This window comes from Salvelinus alpinus, chromosome 8 (assembly GCF_045679555.1).
Source record: "Salvelinus alpinus chromosome 8, SLU_Salpinus.1, whole genome shotgun sequence".
Lineage (NCBI taxonomy): Eukaryota > Metazoa > Chordata > Actinopteri > Salmoniformes > Salmonidae > Salvelinus > Salvelinus alpinus.
The window spans coordinates 3,339,436-3,357,774 of record NC_092093.1 but is presented as its reverse complement, the minus strand read 5'-3'; the positions used below and the strand labels follow the sequence as shown (position 1 = coordinate 3,357,774).

At 46.6% G+C, this 18,339-nt stretch overlaps 1 protein-coding gene across 2 annotated transcripts in view; it reads right to left on the bottom strand.

Moving 5' to 3' along the window:
- The window catches only part of myb (v-myb avian myeloblastosis viral oncogene homolog), a 20,368-nt gene extending 5,612 nt beyond the window's left edge, over positions 1–14,756 (bottom strand). For both annotated transcript variants that reach the window (XM_071412438.1, XM_071412439.1), the window contains exons 1-7: positions 14,475–14,756; positions 8,996–9,113; positions 8,475–8,546; positions 6,586–6,678; positions 4,907–5,127; positions 1,072–1,285; positions 760–828 (exon numbers count right to left, since the gene is read on the bottom strand). In XM_071412438.1, the coding sequence (XP_071268539.1) occupies positions 760–828; positions 1,072–1,285; positions 4,907–5,127; positions 6,586–6,678; positions 8,475–8,546; positions 8,996–9,113; positions 14,475–14,497 (810 nt within the window). In that variant the 5' untranslated portion in view covers positions 14,498–14,756. The remainder of the gene's footprint in view (positions 1–759; positions 829–1,071; positions 1,286–4,906; positions 5,128–6,585; positions 6,679–8,474; positions 8,547–8,995; positions 9,114–14,474) is intronic.
- Between the last annotated feature and the right edge of the window lie 3,583 nt (positions 14,757–18,339).

The following is an 18,339-nucleotide window of genomic DNA, read 5'->3' as shown; positions in this document are numbered from 1 at the left end:
ATAGTGTTTTTTCTCTAATATCAGAGACATGGGAGGAATTTCAGTACGGGACTCATAGCTACATGGCAAGTTCTCATTGGTCCAAATTGTTTAAATATTGAGTCTGAAATAGGATACTTGTTATTTGGCCATTGGCTCAGTTTTATTACAAGGAATTCTAATTGGTCAACCACAGGTTAGGGCTGGGTTATAAAACGACATCCTGTCTTTTTTGTTCTGTGGAGAGAATCACTGAGGACAGGAGAGAATAAACCTCTCAGCATAACATCTATGATTTGTCCTTTTTGAATATACCTATTTTCCTCACCCTGATTTGCTTTGGGGTCTGTGTTATTGACGAGTAACATCAACTGCTAACAGGGTTAAACCGAAATGATGACGTTCGTGGACAATCTGAAACGTTTCCATGGTTTGCTGGGGGAGCAGTGGGACAACTAAAACGTTTCCATGGGATGCTGGGGGAGCAGTGGGACAACTAAAACGTTTCCATGGGTTGCTGGGGGAGCAGTGGGACAACTAAAACGTTTCCATGGGTTGCTGGGGGAGCAGTGAGACAACTGAAATCTATCCCTGGGATGCTGGGGGAGCAGTGGGACAACTGAAATCTATCCCTGGGTTGCTGGGGGAGCAGTGGGACAACTGAAATCTATCCCTGGGATGCTGGGGGAGCAGTGGGACAACTAAAACGTTTCCATGGGTTGCTGGGGGAGCAGTGGGACAACTGAAATCTATCCCTGGGATGTTGTTGCTGTGTCTCACCTGTATAGCAGCTGTTCCGTGCTGTGGAATGTTCAGGATGTTGACGTGCAGCCCTCGGGGGAAGGGCACCTGGGGAGACAAAAAAAAAAAAACAGGTCAGACGATACAAACGGCCAATCAGGAGGGAGGAAATAAAACCGGTTTTTCCTAAATAATAACATATATAATTAAAAAAATAAGGCACAAGGGGGTGTGGTATATTGCCAATATAGGGGTGGAGGTAAGAGAGGGGGGAGAGAAGGACGAGAGAGGTGGAGGTAAGAGAGGGGGGAGAGAAGGACGAGAGAGGTGAAGGTGAGAGCGTGGACTCACCCTGTGGTCTGAAATATAGGGGTGGTTCCCTGTGAAGGGTGAGAGAGGTGGGAGAGGGTGAGAGAAGCTCATGATGTGGTTGTTGGCCTTGGCGTAACCGGGAGAGATGGCGAGGGATGCGTGGCCAGACTTGGCGGCGTGCTGAAGGTAACCTTCCTGCTCCACCTTCCTACGCATCGTAGAATTCCAGTGGTTCTTGATGGCATTATCAGTCCTGGGTAAATAAACAGAAAGAAAGAGAGTGAGAAAGGGTGAGAGAGAAATTAGAGAGAGAGAGAGAGAGGGGGAGAGAGGGGGGGGGAGAGGGAGAGAGACAGACAGAGAGAGACAGAGAGAGAGAGAGAGGTGGGGGGGAGAGAGAGAGACAGACAGAGAGAGACAAAGAGAGAGACAGACAGAAAGAGACAGAGAGAGAGAGAGAGAGAGAGAGAGAGAGAGGGGGGAGACAGATAGAGAGAGGGGGAGAGAGAGAGAGAGAGACAGATAGAGAGAGGGGGAGAGAGAGAGAGACAGAGAGAGAGAGAGAGAGCAGGAGAGAGAGAGAGAGAGAGAGAGAGAGAGAGAGAGAGAGAGAGAGAGAGAGAGAGAGAGAGAGAGATATGTATGGATAAACCACTTCTCAAACATTTTTGGCTCTGTAACAAGAACAAACAGCAAAAACATATTCATGATCAAATACAAATCTTAGAATCAACTATTAAAGACTACCAGAACCCACTGGATTATCCAATTACATTTATTTAACTAGGCAAGTCTGTTCTTATTTACAATGACGGCCTACACCGGCCAAACACGGATCACCGCCGGGTGTGATACAGCCCGGATTCAAACCAGGGTGTCTGTAGTGACACCTCTAGCACTCAGGAGCCCATGAATTACAGAACAATGAACTACAGGACAAAATACAAAACCCTCCAACCCAAAAAGGCCTGTGGGGTTGATGGTATCCTCAATGAAATGATCAAATATACAGACCACAAATTCCAATTGGCTATACCTAAACTTTTTAACATCATCCTCAGCTCTGGCATCTTCCCCAATATGTGGAACCAAGGACTGATCACCCCAATCCACAAAAGTGGAGACAAATTTGACCCCAATAACTGTGTTATATATGTCAACAGCAACCTTGGGAAAATCCTCTGCATTAATCACTAACAGCAGACTCCTACATTTCCTCTGTGAAAACAATGTACTGAGCAAATGTCAAATTGGCTTTTTACCAAATCACCGTACGACAGACCACGTATTCACCCTGCACACCCTAATTGACAAACAAACAAACCAAAACAAAGGCAAAGTCTTCTCAACTCAATTTGGCATGAGGGTCTGCTATACAAATTGATGGAAAGTGGTGTTGGGGGAAAAACATACGACATAAAATCCATGTACACAAACAACAAGTGTGCAGTTAAAATTGGCAAAAAACACACACATTTCTTCACACAGGGTCGTGGGGTGAGACAGGGATGCAGCTTGAGCCCCACCCTCTTCAACATATATATCAACGAATTGGCGCGGGCACTAGAACAGTCTGCAGCACCCGGTCTCACCCTACTAGAATCCGAAGTCAAATGTCTACTGTTTGCTGATGATCTTGTGCTTCTGTCACCAACCAAGGAGGGCCTACAGCAGCACCTAGATCTTCTGCACAGATTCTGTCAGACCTGGGCCCTGACAGTAAATCTCAGTAAGACAAAAATAATGGTGTTCCAAAAAAGGTCCAGTTGCCAGGACCACAAATACAAATTCCGTCCAGACACCGTTGTCATGGAGCACACAAAAACTATACATACCTTGGCCTAAACATCAGAGCCACAGGTAACTTCCACAAAGCTGTGAATGATCTGAGAGACAAGGCAAGAAGGGCCTTCTATGCCATCAATAGAAACATAAAATTTGACATCCCAATTAGGATCTGGCTAAAAATACTTGAATCAGTTATAGAACCCATTGCCCTTTATGGTTATGAGGTCTGGGGTCCGCTCACCAACCAAGAATTCACAAAATGGGATAAACACCAAATTGAGACACTGCATGCAGAATTCTGCTAAAATATCCTCAGTGTACAACTTAAAACACAAAATTATGCATGCAGAGCAGAATTAGGCCGATACCCACTAATTATCAAAATCCAGAAAAGAGCTGTTAAATTCTACAACCACCTAAAAGGAAGTGATTCCCAAACCTTCTATAACAAAGCCATCACCTACAGAGAGATGAACCTGGAGAAGAGTCCCCTAAGCAAGCTGGTCCTAGGGCTCTGTTCACAAACACAAACACACCCCACAGAGCCCCAGGACAACAGCACAATTAGACCCAACCAAATCATGAGAAAACAAAAAGATAATTACTTCATACATTGGAAAGACTTAAGAAAAAACCAGAGCAAACTAGAATGCTATTTGGCCCTAAACAGAGAGTACACAGTGGCAGAATACCTGACCACTGTGACTGACCCAAACTTAAGGAAAGCTTTGACTATGTACAGACTCAGTGAGCATAGCCTTGCTATTGAGAAAGGCCGCCGTAGGCAGACCTGGCTCTCAAGAGAAGACAGGCTATGTGCTCACTGCCCACACAATGAGGTGGAAACTGAGCTGCACTTCCTAACCTCCTGCCCAATGTATGACCATATTAGAGACACATATTTCCCTCAGATTACACAGATCCACAAAGAATTTGATATTTTGATAAAGTCAGATATCTACTGGGTGAAATACCACAGTGTGCCATCACAGCAGCAAGATTTGTGACCTGTTGCCACAAGAAAAGGGCAACCAGTGAAGAACAAACACCATTGTAAATACAACCCATATTTATGTTTATTTATTTTCCCTTTTGTACTTTAACTATTTGCCCATCGTTACAACACTGTATAAAAACTTAATATGACATTTGAAATGTCTTTATTAATTTGGAACCTCTGCGAGTGTAATGTTTACTGTTAATTTTTTTTTCTCACTTTTGTTTGTTATCTATTTCACTTGCTTTGGCAATGTTAACATATGTTTCCATGTCAATAAAGCCCCTTTAATTGAGAGCTTTAATTGAGAGTGAGAGCGATCGAGAGAGAGAGAGAGAGAGAGAGAGCGAGAGAGAGAGAGCGAGAGAGAGAGAGAGAGAGAGAGAGAGAGAGAGAGAGAGAGAGAAAGAGAGAGAGAGAGAGAGGGCGAGAGAGAGAGAGAGCGAGAGAGAGCGAGAGCGAGAGAGACAGAGAGAGAGAGAGAGAGAGAGAGAGAGAGAGAGAGAGAGAGAGAGAGAGAACGTGAGAGAGAGAGAGCGAGAGCGAGAGCGAGAGAGAGAGAGAGAGAACGTGAGAGAGAGAGAGACACTTGGTTACAGCAGGAATCATATACATATAGCCACTGTTAAGTTGTTCTTGATATCACTATCAGTTCTGATAACAACAATCGCTCTGTTTCTCTCTCTCTCTCCCTCCCTCACCATCCCCACCCCCCACTCCCTCCTCATCATTCCCTCCTCTCTCTCTCTCCCTCCCTGCCTCCCTCTCTCCATCCCTCACCACCCCATCTTTCTCTCTCTCTCTCCCTCCCTCCCTCTCTCCCTCTCTCCCTCCCTCACCATCCCCACCCCTCCCTCCCTCCCTCCTCATCATTCCCACCTCTCTCTCTCTCCCTCCCTGCCTCCCTCTCTCCATCCCTCACCACCCCATCTTTCTCTCTCTCTCTCCCTCCCTCTCTCGCTCCCTGCCTCCCTCACCACCCCATCTCTCTCTTTCTCTCTCTCCCTCCCTGTCTCCCTCCCTCCCTCCTCCCTCCCTCCCTCCTCTCTCTCTCCCTCCCTGTCTCCCTCTCTCCCTCTCTCTCCGTACCTGCCAGGCAGCAGTTTGGCGATCTCAGCCCAGCGGTTTCCCAGTTTCTCGTGGGCCTGGTAGATGATCTGGTCCTCTTCCTCGGTCCAGGAAGTCTTCTTCACCTCAGGGTTCAGGTGGTTGTGCCAGCGCTCTCTGCACTGCTTCCCTATCCGACCCTTCAGGTGCTTGGCGATCACCGACCAACGCTTGGCTCCATACTTCTGGACTAGCTCGATAACCTAGGTGGAGGGACAGGTGGGGTGGAGGGACAGGGGAGATGGAGGGGAGAGGGGAGGTGGAGGGGAGAGGGGAGTAGGAGGGACAGGGGAAGTGGAGGGGAGAGGGGAGGGGGAGGGGAGAGGGAGGGGAGAGGGGAGGTGGGGTGGAGGGACAGGTGGGGTGGAGGGACAGGGGAGGTGGAGGGACAGGGGAGATGGAGGGGAGAGGGGAGGTGGAGGGGAGAGGGGAGAAGGAGGGGAGAGGGGAGAAGGAGGGGAGAGGGGAGGTGGGGTGGGGTGGAGGGACAGGGGACAGAGAGGAAATACAACAGTTTATTAGTCTTTGTCCATTTTCAGAAACAGACCAAAAGTCAACAATACTTCTCATTCCCTCAGTCAACCCTTTCCTTCCTCTCCCTCCCTGCTTCGCTCTCCTTCTCTCTCTCCCTCCTTCCCTCCCTCTCCTTCTCCCTCCCTCCTTCCCTCCCTCTCCTTCTCTCCCTCCCTCTCCTTCTCCCTCCCTCCCTCCTTCCCTCTCCTTCTCTCTCTCCCTCCTTCCCTCCCTCTCCTTCTCTCTCTCCCTCCTTCCCTCCCTCTCCTTCTCTCTCCCTCCTTCCCTCCCTCTCCTTCTCCCTCCCTCCCTCCTTCCCTCCCTCTCCTTCTCTCCCTCCCTCTCCTTCTCTCTCTCCTTCTCTCCCTCTCTCCCTCTCCTTCTCTCCCTCTCCTTCTCCCTCCCTCCTTCTCTCCCTCTCCTTATCTCCCTCCCTCCCTCCCCATCCTTCCTTCTCTCTCCCTCCCTCTCTCCCTCTCCTTCTCCCTCCCCCACCTCTCCTTCTCCCTTCTTTATCTCTGTATAATGTTGGATCCACCTGCTTGTGGTTGGGAGGGAGTTTCCATAGTCAGCTTCTTTGCTAATCATTACCTCATCATGGCTTCTCTGTGTGTGTGCAAATACTCAGGAATACACACCTTAAAACTCATCTTTCTGTGTGTGTTCAGATAATAACATGTAGTATTTAGAAAGCTATTGAGTACACTACAGGACATGGCGCCTTATACGTCCTTATTCATTCCTCAAGGTTCTGGTCTAAAGTAGTGTACTATATAGGGAATAGGGCTCTGGTCTAAAGTAGTGTACTATATAGGGAATAGGGCTCTGGTCTAAAGTAGAGCACTACATAGGGAATAGGGTAAGAGAACCATTTCAAAAATAGGGTTCTTTAAAGTTCTATAAGGTTCTGAAAGGGTTCTCTATAACGTTCTATAAGGTTCTGAAAGGGTTCTCTATAACGTTCTATAAGGTTCTGAAAGGGTTCTGAAAGGGTTCTCTGTAACATTCTATAAGGTTCTGAAAGGGTTCTGAAAGGGTTCTCTGTAACATTCTATAAGGTTCTGAAAGGGTTCTCTGTAACATTCTATAAGGTTCTGAAAGGGTTCTGAAAGGGTTCTCTGTAACGTTTTATAAGGTTGTATTCTTACTCTCTGGTCCTCCTCCTTGGTCCAGGGTCCTTTGATAAGTTCTGGGTTGAGAACCTTCTGCCAGCGGTGTTGACACTGAACGTCTGTACGGTTCTGTTGGAGAATACACAGAGCATTAACGGGGAATGAAACAGAACCGGGGAGATGTGGGCCAGGTGGGACTAGATGAAACAGGCCCGGGGAGAACATGCAGATGTGGGCCAGGTGGGACTAGATGAAACAGGCCCGGGGAGATGTGGGCCAGGTGGGACTAGATGAAACAGGCCCGGGGAGATGTGGGACTAGATGAAACAGGCCCGGGGAGATGTGGGCCAGGCAGGACTAGATGAAACAGGCCCGGGGAGATGTGGGCCAGGCGGGGACTAGATGAAACAGGCCCGAGGAGATGTGGGCCAGGCGGGGACTAGATGAAACAGGCCCGGGGGGATGTGGGCCAGGTGGGACTAGATGAAACAGGCCCGGGGAGATGTGGGCCAGGCAGGACTAGATGAAACAGGCCCGGGGAGATGTGGGCCAGGCGGGGACTAGATGAAACAGGCCCGGGGAGATGTGGGCCAGGTAGGACTAGATGAAACAGGCCCGGGGAGATGTGGGCCAGGTGGGACTAGATGAAACAGGCCCGGGGAGATGTGGGCCAGGTGGGACTAGATGAAACAGGCCCGGGGAGATGTGGGCCAGGTGGGACTAGATGAAACAGGCCTGGGGAGATGTGGGCCAGGCAGGACTAGATGAAACAGGCCCGGGGAGATGTGGGCCAGGTGGGACTAGATGAAACAGCCCCGGGGAGATGTGGGCCAGGCGGGACTAGATGAAACAGGCCCGGGGAGATGTGGGCCAGGCGGGGACTAGATGAAACAGGCCCGGGGAGATGTGGGCCAGGTGGGACTAGATGAAACAGGCCCGGGGAGAACATGCAGATGTGGGCCAGGTAGGACTAGATGAAACAGGGGAGATGTGGGCCAGGCGGGGACTAGATGAAACAGGCCCGGGGAGATGTGGGCCAGGTGGGACTAGATGAAACAGGCCCGGGGAGATGTGGGCCAGGTGGGACTAGATGAAACAGGCCCGGGGAGATGTGGGCCAGGTGGGACTAGATGAAACAGGCCCGGGGAGATGTGGGCCAGGTGGGACTAGATGAAACAGGCCCGGGGAGATGTGGGCCAGGCGGGGACTAGATGAAACAGGCCCGGGGAGATGTGGGCCAGGTGGGACTAGATGAAACAGGCCCGGGGAGATGTGGGCCAGGTGGGACTAGATGAAACAGGCCTGGGGAGATGTGGGCCAGGTGGGACTAGATGAAACAGGCCCGGGGAGAACATGCAGATGTGGGCCAGGTAGGACTAGATGAAACAGGCCCGGGGAGATGTGGGCCAGGCGGGGACTAGATGAAACAGGCCCGGGGAGATGTGGGCCAGGTGGGACTAGATGAAACAGGCCCGGGGAGATGTGGGCCAGGCGGGGACTAGATGAAACAGGCCCGGGGAGATGTGGGCCAGGTGGGACTAGATGAAACAGGCCCGGGGAGATGTGGGCCAGGTAGGCCTAGATGAAACAGGCCCGGGGAGATGTGGGCCAGGTGGGACTAGATGAAACAGGCCCGGGGAGATGTGGGCCAGGTAGGCCTAGATGAAACAGGCCCGGGGAGATGTGGGCCAGGTAGACTAGTCTACTGAACCCTTTACCCTGATGGGTTTTTAGGAGGTGCTGATCCTGTGTCGGTGTAGATGTGTTTAGGACTATTTAGATAGTAAACCCCTTGGGTCAGAAGTCCTCCAGCTGTGTGTGTGTGTGTGTGTGTGTGTGTGTGTGTGTGTGTGTGTGTGTGTGTGTGTGTGTGTGTGTGTGTGTGTGTGTGTGTGTGTGTGTGTGTGTGTGTGTGTGTGTCTTACGGGTAAGAAACTAGCGATGAGCTTCCAGTCTTCTGATCCATGGTGTTCTACTAACTTCTTCAGCTTCTCATCCTGACACAAACAAACAAACAAACAAACAAACAAACATTTGAAACACTAATCACACGTTAACGTACTAAAATGTGCGTGTGTGTTAGCGTGTGTGTTAGCGTGTGTTAGCGTGTGTGTTAGCGTGTGTGTTAGCGTGTGTGTTAGCGTGTGTGTTAGTGTGTGTGTTAGTGTGTGTTAGCGTGTGTTAGCGTGTGTTAGCGTGTGTGTGTGTGTTAGTGTTTCTGTGTGTGTGTGTGTGTTAGTGTGTGTTAGTGTGTGTTAGCGTGTGTGTTAGCGTGTGTGTTAGCTTGTGTGTTAGCGTGTGTGTTAGCTTGTGTGTTAGCTTGGGTGTTAGTGTGTGTGTTAGTGTGTGTTAGCGTGTGTGTTCGCGTGTGTGTTAGTGTGTGTGTTAGTGTGTGTTAGCGTGTGTGTTAGCGTGTGTGTTAACGTGTGCGTTAGCGTGTGTGTACCTCTTCTCGTGTCCAGCGTGTCTTGCCTAGATGGCGTTTGCTTGGCTTGGGCAGCGGTCCATCATAGTCATGTTCATACATCTCACTGTCATCATCATCTTCCTCACTACTGTACACACTGGAGAGAGAGAGAGGGGGGAGGGAGAGGGAGAGAGAGAGAGAGAGGGGGGAGGGAGAGAGACAGAGAGAGAGAGAGAGGGGGGAGGGAGAGGGAGAGAGAGAGAGAGAGGGGGGAGGGAGAGAGACAGAGAGAGAGAGAGAGAGAGAGAGAGGGGGAGGGAGAGAGACAGAGAGAGAGAGAGGGGGAGGGAGAGGGAGAGAGAGAGAGAGAGAGAGAGAGGGGGGGGAGAGAGAGAGGGGGGGAGAGAGAGAGAGAGAGACATTTTTTATTTGAACTTGCAATTCATGATGTGGCACAACCAAAGTCTAAAACTTAATAGTCATGTTATGACAGAATGTGGGGAGACAGAATGTGGGGAGACAGAATGTGGGGAGACAGAATGTGGAGAGACAGAATGTGGAGAGACAGAATGTGGGGAGACAGAATGTGGAGAGACAGAATGTGGAGAGACAGAATGTGGGGAGATAGAATGTGGAGAGACAGAATGTGGAGAGACAGAATGTGGAGAGACAGAATGTGGGGAGGCAGAATGTGGAGAGACAGAATGTGGGGAGACAGAATGTGGAGAGACAGAATGTGGGGAGACAGAATGTGGGGAGACAGAATGTGGGGAGACAGAATGTGGGGAGACAGAATGTGGGGAGACAGAATGTGGAGAGACAGAATGTGGGGAGACAGAATGTGGGGAGACAGAATGTGGAGAGACAGAATGTGGGGAGACAGAATGTGGAGAGACAGAATGTGGAGAGACAGAATGTGGGGAGATAGAATGTGGAGAGACAGAATGTGGAGAGACAGAATGTGGAGAGACAGAATGTGGGGAGGCAGAATGTGGAGAGACAGAATGTGGGGAGACAGAATGTGGAGAGAAAGAATGTGGGGAAACAGAATGTGGAGAGACAGAATGTGGAGAGACAGAATGTGGAGAGACAGAATGTGGAGAGACAGAATGTGGGGAGACAGAATGTGGAGAGACAGAATGTGGGGAGACAGAATGTGGAGAGACAGAATGTGGAGAGACAGAATGTGGAGAGACAGAATGTGGGGAGACAGAATGTGGAGAGACAGAATGTGGGGAGACAGAATGTGGGACAGAATGTGAGGAGACAGAATGTGGGGAGACAGAATGTGGGGAGACAGAATGTGGAGAGACAGAATGTGGAGAGACAGAATGTGGAGACAGAATGTGGAGAAAAAGAATGTGGAGAAACAGAATGTGGGAAGACAGAATGTGGAGAGACAGAATGTGGAGAGACAGAATGTGGGGAGACAGAATGTGGAGAGACAGAATGTGGAGAGACAGAATGTGGGGAGACAGAATGTGGAGAGACAGAATGTGGAGAGACAGAATGTGGGGAGACAGAATGTGGAGAGACAGAATGTGGGGAGACAGAATGTGGGACAGAATGTGAGGAGACAGAATGTGGGGAGACAGAATGTGGGGAGACAGAATGTGGAGAGACAGAATGTGGAGAGACAGAATGTGGAGACAGAATGTGGAGAAAAAGAATGTGGAGAAACAGAATGTGGGGAGACAGAATGTGGAGAGACAGAATGTGGAGAGACAGAATGTGGGGAGACAGAATGTGGAGAGACAGAATGTGGAGAGACAGAATGTGGGGAGACAGAATGTGGGACAGAATGTGGAGAGACAGAATGTGGAGAGACAGAATGTGAGGAGACAGAATGTGGAGAGACAGAATGTGGGGAGACAGAATGTGGAGAGACAGAATGTGAGGAGACAGAATGTGGAGAGACAGAATGTGGGGAGACAGAATGTGGGACAGAATGTGAGGAGACAGAATGCGGGGAGACAGAATGTGGGGAGACAGAATGTGGAGAGACAGAATGTGGAGAGACAGAATGTGGGGAGACAGAATGTGGGGAGACAGAATGTGGAGAGACAGAATGTGGGGCAGAATGTGAGGAGACAGAATGTGGGGAGACAGAATGTGGAGAGACAGAATGTGAGACAGAATGTGGAGAGACAGAATGTGGAGAGACAGAATGTGGAGAGACAGAATGTGGGGCAGAATGTGAGGAGACAGAATGTGAGACAGAATGTGGAGAGACAGAATGTGGAGAGACAGAATGTGGAGAGGCAGAATGTGGGGCAGAATGTGAGGAGACAGAATGTGGGGAGACAGAATGTGGAGAGACAGAATGTGGAGAGACAGAATGTGGGGAGACAGAATGTGGGACAGAATGTGGGATAGAATGTGAGGAGACAGAATGTGGGGAGGCAGAATGTGGAGAGACAGAATGTGGGGAGACAGAATGTGGAGAGACAGAATGTGGGGAGACAGAATGTGGAGAGACAGAATGTAGAGAGACAGAATGTGGAGAGACAGAATGTGGAGACAGAATGTGAGACAGAATGTGGGGAGACAGAATGTGGAGAGACAGAATGTGGGGAGACAGAATGTGGAGACAGAATGTGGGACAGAATGTGGAATAGAATGTGAGGAGACAGAATGTGGGGAGGCAGAATGTGGAGAGACAGAATGTGGGGAGACAGAATGTGGAGAGACAGAATGTGGGGAGACAGAATGTGGGAAGACAGAATGTGGGGAGACAGAACCAGTCATTATAGCAGGGTAGGGTGGTAACAGGGTAACAGAACCTGTCATTCTAACAAGGTAGGGTGGTAACAGGGTAACAGAACCAGTCAGTCTAACAGGGTAGGGTGGTAACAGGGTAACAGAACCAGTCAGTCTAACAGGGTAGAGGGGTAACATGGTAACAGAACCAGTCATTCTAACAGGGTAGGGTGGTAACAGGGTAACAGAACCAGTCATTACAGCAGGGTAGTGGGGTAACAGGGTAACAGAACCAGTCATTATAGCAGGGTAGTGGGGTAACAGGGTAACAGAACCAGTCATTACAGCAGGGTAGAGGGGTAACAGGGTAACAGAACCAGTCATTACAGCAGGGTAGTGGGGTAACAGGGTAACAGAACCAGTCATTACAGCAGGGTAGAGGGGTAACAGGGTAACAGAACCAGTCATTACAGCAGGGTAGTGGGGTAACAGGGTAACAGAACCAGTCATTCTAGCAGGGTAGAGTGGTAACAGGGTAACAGAACCAGTCATTCTAGCAGGGTAGGGTGGTAACAGGGTAACAGAACCAGTCATTCTAACAGGGTAGGGTGCAGTCAGTCAGTCACCCACAAGGCTATAGAGGGGGAACACACACACACACTCCGCACACACTCCACACACACACTCCACACACACACTCTCCAAACACACACATACTCCCCGCACACGTACACACACTCTGACAAACTGGTTGTGGTGTTGTTGGTTTCCACAGAAACCCCAGGTGATCTGGCACGGCAGGTACAGGTACACCTGATCATATTAACATGACCCTGCCTTGGTCCTGGCATGTTCAGACCTGCTTCAGGCATCATCATCAGAGCAGCACACACACACACACACACACACACACACACACACACACACACACACACACACACACACACACACACACACACACACACACACACACACACACACACACACACACACACACACACACACACACACAGTCAACACTCCTAGCCAATCACACACACACACAGTCACCTCCACTCCAGAGCCAATCAGAGGCCAGGACAGGCAGAGAGGATTATTTTTTGTTACAGTACTACAGGTGAACAGGAACTCATGGCGTGTGTGTGTGTGTGTGTGTGTTTACTACAGTATTATAAAGGATAAGATAGCCTTCACTCTATATCAACTTCCTTAACAACAAGCCTCTTACCAATATCATTTGATTTTATTTGTCTTTTTATTAGCTCTCTGGTAAATTGTTAAAATCTACTGAGCATAATTGTTTCCGAATACCCACTTTGATTGATTCACATGTTAAAAATATATATAATCATGTCAATAGTCAAGGGTAACAGGCTACTTTACAACATTTTATCAATGTATTTTATTATTTTATTATTTTTATAACAATACAAACAAAGGAGAAGAAAACAAATCTATGATATCCGATTATTTAAAATAGGTCTGTTTACAAGGCAAAACATTAGGCCTAACCATTGGAAACGTTAAGCCTAACCATTGGAAACGTTAAGCCTAACCATTGGCATGAAAACGAAATATTGTCACATGGCTAGAGTAAAAATAAGTCTGAATTCATATCTCGATCTCAAAAGCGAATAACAACACACGTGTATTTAAAACACATACAGTATGTTTAAATGACGCTCTATATGATGTTATTATAACGTCACAATGTCACGGCGCCACAGTGAAACAAGGCACAACACAGTCGCGTTGACTGCTAATGTCACACAAAAAAATGAAATAATAAATACAAAATGCAGCCTAGATTTGTGTCAAACTGTATACATTTTTCCAAATGATGTATTTTTTTTTTTTTTTAAGTAACTTTTTGTGTTCATTACTTTTTTTCAGTTTCATAACTTTTTTTTTCAGTTGCGTCATATTGGTAAAAGCATGAGTAGGATACAACTCACAATATTCACAGACATAGTAAACTATTCCACCTGTCTCAAAGCGCATTCATCGATATTATGGGACATGCACCTTGCGCGCGTTCCTAATAATAGGCGAGAACAGGCAGAGGGTCACACACAGAGCCAACCCGACGTATTTCACCCATACCCAACTCTCTGTAACCAACATGGCTACATTGTGTCACTGCAGTGGACACACCAAAAGTCCATTTCATGAGAATTCAACTTTTCGCACCGAGTTCGGCACGGACGCAGACACCTGCCTCCCGGACAGAATGAGATTGAGTGAAACGAGAGAGAGAGAGAGTGTGTGTGTGTGTGTGTGTGTGTGTGTGTGTGTGTGTGTGTGTGTGTGTGTGTGTGTGTGTGTGTGTGTGTGTGTGTGTGTGTGTGTGTGTGTGTGTGTGTGTGTGTGTGTGTGTGTGTGTGTGTGTGCGGGGAAGCGCGACCATCACACGACTGCTCTCTCTCTCCACAGTGACAGAAGGGAGCGCATGCCAGAAGACTAGGACCACCTGTCATCTACGCGCGCGCCAGAACAAAAAAATAATGATCTGCTCTCACAAAATAAAAGACATCTCTCTCTCAGCATCAAAGAAGCCCGTTGATAATAGTTTTGTGGAAAGAAATAGACTAGTCTAGGCAATATAACGTGTTTTAATAAACAACCTCAAACTCCAACCGCAGCAACCCACAGACATGCAGCCAATAGAAACAAGAAGTTTAAAGCAGCTTGTTCAGAATGAGACGAAAATTCAAAAATCAGAATAAGAAAACGGGTTGAAATGAAAAGATAGTCCATCCAAAAGCACAGAGACCGGCTTTACTTTATGAATCTTTTCTTATTCATGTAGTTATCCTACCTGTGTCTCGGTCGCCTAGCCATGCTGTAGTTTGTATAGAGAGCGACTCTATCTCCGTGTGTCCTCTGAGCTCGGCCGTTCCGTTCTGACTATCTCTCTCTCTCTCCAGTTTGACGGGGAGAAGGAGCTCTGCCGTTCCGTTCTGACTATCTCTCTCTCTCTCTCTCTCCAGTTTGACGGGGAGAAGGCGCAGGCTGACATTAAAAGTGTAAAAGGCTTGTAAACAGAGCCAGGAGCCACGAGTCTCCGCCAGGGCCCCTCCTCCCCCCGCAGCCCGCTCCGTTTGGCGCCCCGCTACACTGCGCAGGCGCGCCTCACAGGCAGGGCTGACACATTGGCCAAGGCGCCTTTTCAAGTCTGCTCAGCGCTAAACATTTACATTCATTTTACAAGAAGTTAGGCCTACTTCTCGTTTTTCTAGAAGAAAATAAAAAAGGAGAAGGAAGGGAGGGAAGGGGGGTTATTGTATCTGAATACAATGTAAACAATTGTGGAATGTGTTTTTGGTATGTATTGGACCGCGGAAACGACGTGACATGTTGTTTTCTCCCCCACCTCGCTACCTGTTGCTACGCTGCTGCTCTGCTGTTGTAGATACTATTATTACCGATGTCTTCTGATCGGGTTCCGATAGTCTACTGACTCTATTCATATCGATTTCAAGTATTAATAAGGTCTTAAAGTAATTAGTGAGTTTTTGAACAGCGGTGCTATCTGTGTTTTTTTACTGTGTCCTAATGAAAGGGGAGAAGTGTTCTTGTATTGAGAAGCATTTCAGTTAGGTCACTATGAATGTGTCACTTTCACTTGGTGGGATGACTACATGCTCATTTAATTCACTTTAGGTAGGCCTATCTTCTCATAATCACCCCGGCAACATGTTTGGGTTAACTTCGTGTCACGTTGTCGATATAATATCATGTAATTATATATATATATTTTTTTTATATAGTTTAAATTATCGTTATTACAGGCCAATTTTAAAACAAGGCTATCTCTTCTCACATAAACTTCTCACAAAATTACGGCAACGGGTACTTAATTATCTGCAAAAACAGATCAACTCTGAACTCAAAGTTTGTTTTTCTAAGTCCACATAACCATGATCTCACGCCCCGTCCCTTCACTACAGCCAGAAAGAGAGAGATAGAGGGGGGGTTATAGTGCTTTGGCTGGAGGTTTATTCGTAGACTGTTAATTTTGTGTCTTTTCATAGTGATTGTTCCTCCCATACGCTATCGTATTGTCTCCATCACTTACAATTACCGTCACCCCAAAAACATTCTATTGTCCCTGGTCACTCATCCTCACGTGATGGGGGCAACACACCGAACAGGACAGAACAGAATGCGGCCGCGCGGCGCTCCATTAAAACATAGAGCTGTTTTATTGTTGCATACGGCGGGGAGGAGTGGACAGCGCGGTTACTGATCCGGTCTCATTTGGAGGGGTTTTATGAGAGAGAGAGAGATAATACTCATTTTGGGCTGAAATGACACAGAGAGGGAAACAAAGTTATATCCACTGGTTGTTTGAGACAAACCAAATTATAAACTTGTATTTAAAAAAATAATTAAAATATCTTTACTTAAATGTTGTTTTGTTTTGCTTAAAGGTCCAATGCAGTCGTTTTTATCTCATTATCAAATTATTTCTGGGTAACAATAAAGTACCTTACTGTGATTGTTTTAAAATGAAAATAGTAAAAAAAGAAACAAAAATAGCTTTGTAAACAAAGAGAAATTGATCAAGAAAGAATTTTGCTAAGACATGTCTGGGAGGGTCTGAATTATATTATAGAATGTTGTGTGTGGTGAATTTTCATTGCAAACCAAGCGCCACTATTATAATCAGTCATTAAATAAAAAACAAGTCAGGAAACAATTACACACACGGCCACGAACAATGTATTTACAATACCGGCTTTTTAATAAGGCATTAGTTGTTCGAAAGGAATGGGAAAAACGTCTGTGTGAGCATTACAAATAAGATCAGGATCAAACGAGTAGGATGTCTGATACAGATTGTTATTAGCAACTTCTGGGCTAGCTAGCTAGCTTTAGCTTGGTACCTAGCTAGCTTTAGAGAGTTTACGCAAATATTAGCGTCGTAGCTCTTATTGCGGAACTTTGACTGTGTGAAATCACCTCCACAGTCAGTCTATTGTGCGTATTGACATACATAGTAGGTTGACTGGTACAATAAAATGTGGCTAAATTCTGTGGTTTCAAAGGTCCCGCAATAACAGCTACGACGCTAATGTCCTCTGGGTGTCACTGAGTAGACGGATACCATGTCACTGATCCACAATCCGTAGGTAAGGCTGTACACTTAAATAGGTATGCCCCCAATGCAATTCTAAAGTCTGATACTTCCAGCGTGATTTCAACAGATTTTTGTCAAATTAACAAATTATTGTTTTTTTTGTTGAATTTATATAAGAACATTAAAACCTCGCTTAGTATGATCTATTTCCTTATGACATGATTCCACTATTTGTATTCATTTGCATCACTTTCGTTGAGAGACTTTTATTTTGAAGGAAAACCGCAAATTCCACTATTGTGGCCTTTTCCTTATTGTGTCTAGCGTCACAAAGGTCGGTCACGCTATAATTAATAATGAAATAAGAACTGTCTTATAAATTAGGTATATTTTAGATGATGACACCTACTGTAGCTAGATAGTTAGCTAGCCAACTACAGCTACTGAAACAGAGGATGTCGTTGTTCTATGTTTTTGGGGAAGAACATTTTTACCAGCATCATAGCATACGTATCGATGAATCGAGGGTGACCTATGAAATACACGAGTGATAGCGTAATAATCAATGTGTAATAACTACGTCAAAAAAATTTTTATGAACGTTTTAAATGGATTATGTGACGTAGCAGTCATATACAGGTCCTGATTGGTCAGCGAGCTTATTTGAAGCATCAAATAGAGTTATTTATACGGTTTTCCATAACGGAGAGGTTTGGATCTCTCTTTCTCTATTGGTCTATGAACTGGTGACGTCACCAGGCAGGCCAATACTCCATCTCACCAAAACCACAGTTACACTAGAAGGGTTTATCATAATTTTCACACTTTCACAGTATTATTCCAACCTCATAGTGTGGATATATATGTAAAACAATCACGTTTTGAATGCACTGGGACTTGAAATACATGTATGTAAAATTGTGTTTGATATTGAAGGCTGTATTAGAAATTATAAAAAATATAAAACTGTTATACTGTATGATTCATAGCTGTTGCCTGGTTAAATTCACCTGTAGCACACACACACACACACACACACACACACACACACACACACACACACACACACACACACACACACACACACACACACACACACACACACACACACACACACACACACACACACACACACACACAAGTGCTGAGACACTCAGGCATGGATATCTGAAGTTAAAATTGTGTATTTTTCTTTTCCCTAGAAGGCAGTATGAAAAACTACATCTTCATTAAGCCACTAACTACCACACACACTCTGTCTCTCAATTCCGTTTCAATTCAAGGGTCTTTATTGGCATGGGAAACATATGTTTACATTGCCAAAGCAGTGTAATGGATAAAGACAAGGTAAATAAACAATAAAAAGTGAACAGTGAACATTACACTCACAGAAGTTCCAAAAGAATAAAGACGTTTCAAATGTCATATTATGTCTATATACAGTGTTGTAACGATGTGCAAATAGTTAAAGTACAAAAGGGAAAATATATAAACACAAATATAGGTTGTATTTACAATGGTGTTTGTTCTTCACTGGTTGACCTTTTCTTGTGGCAACAGGTCACAAATCTTGCTGCTGTGATGGCACACTGTGGTATTT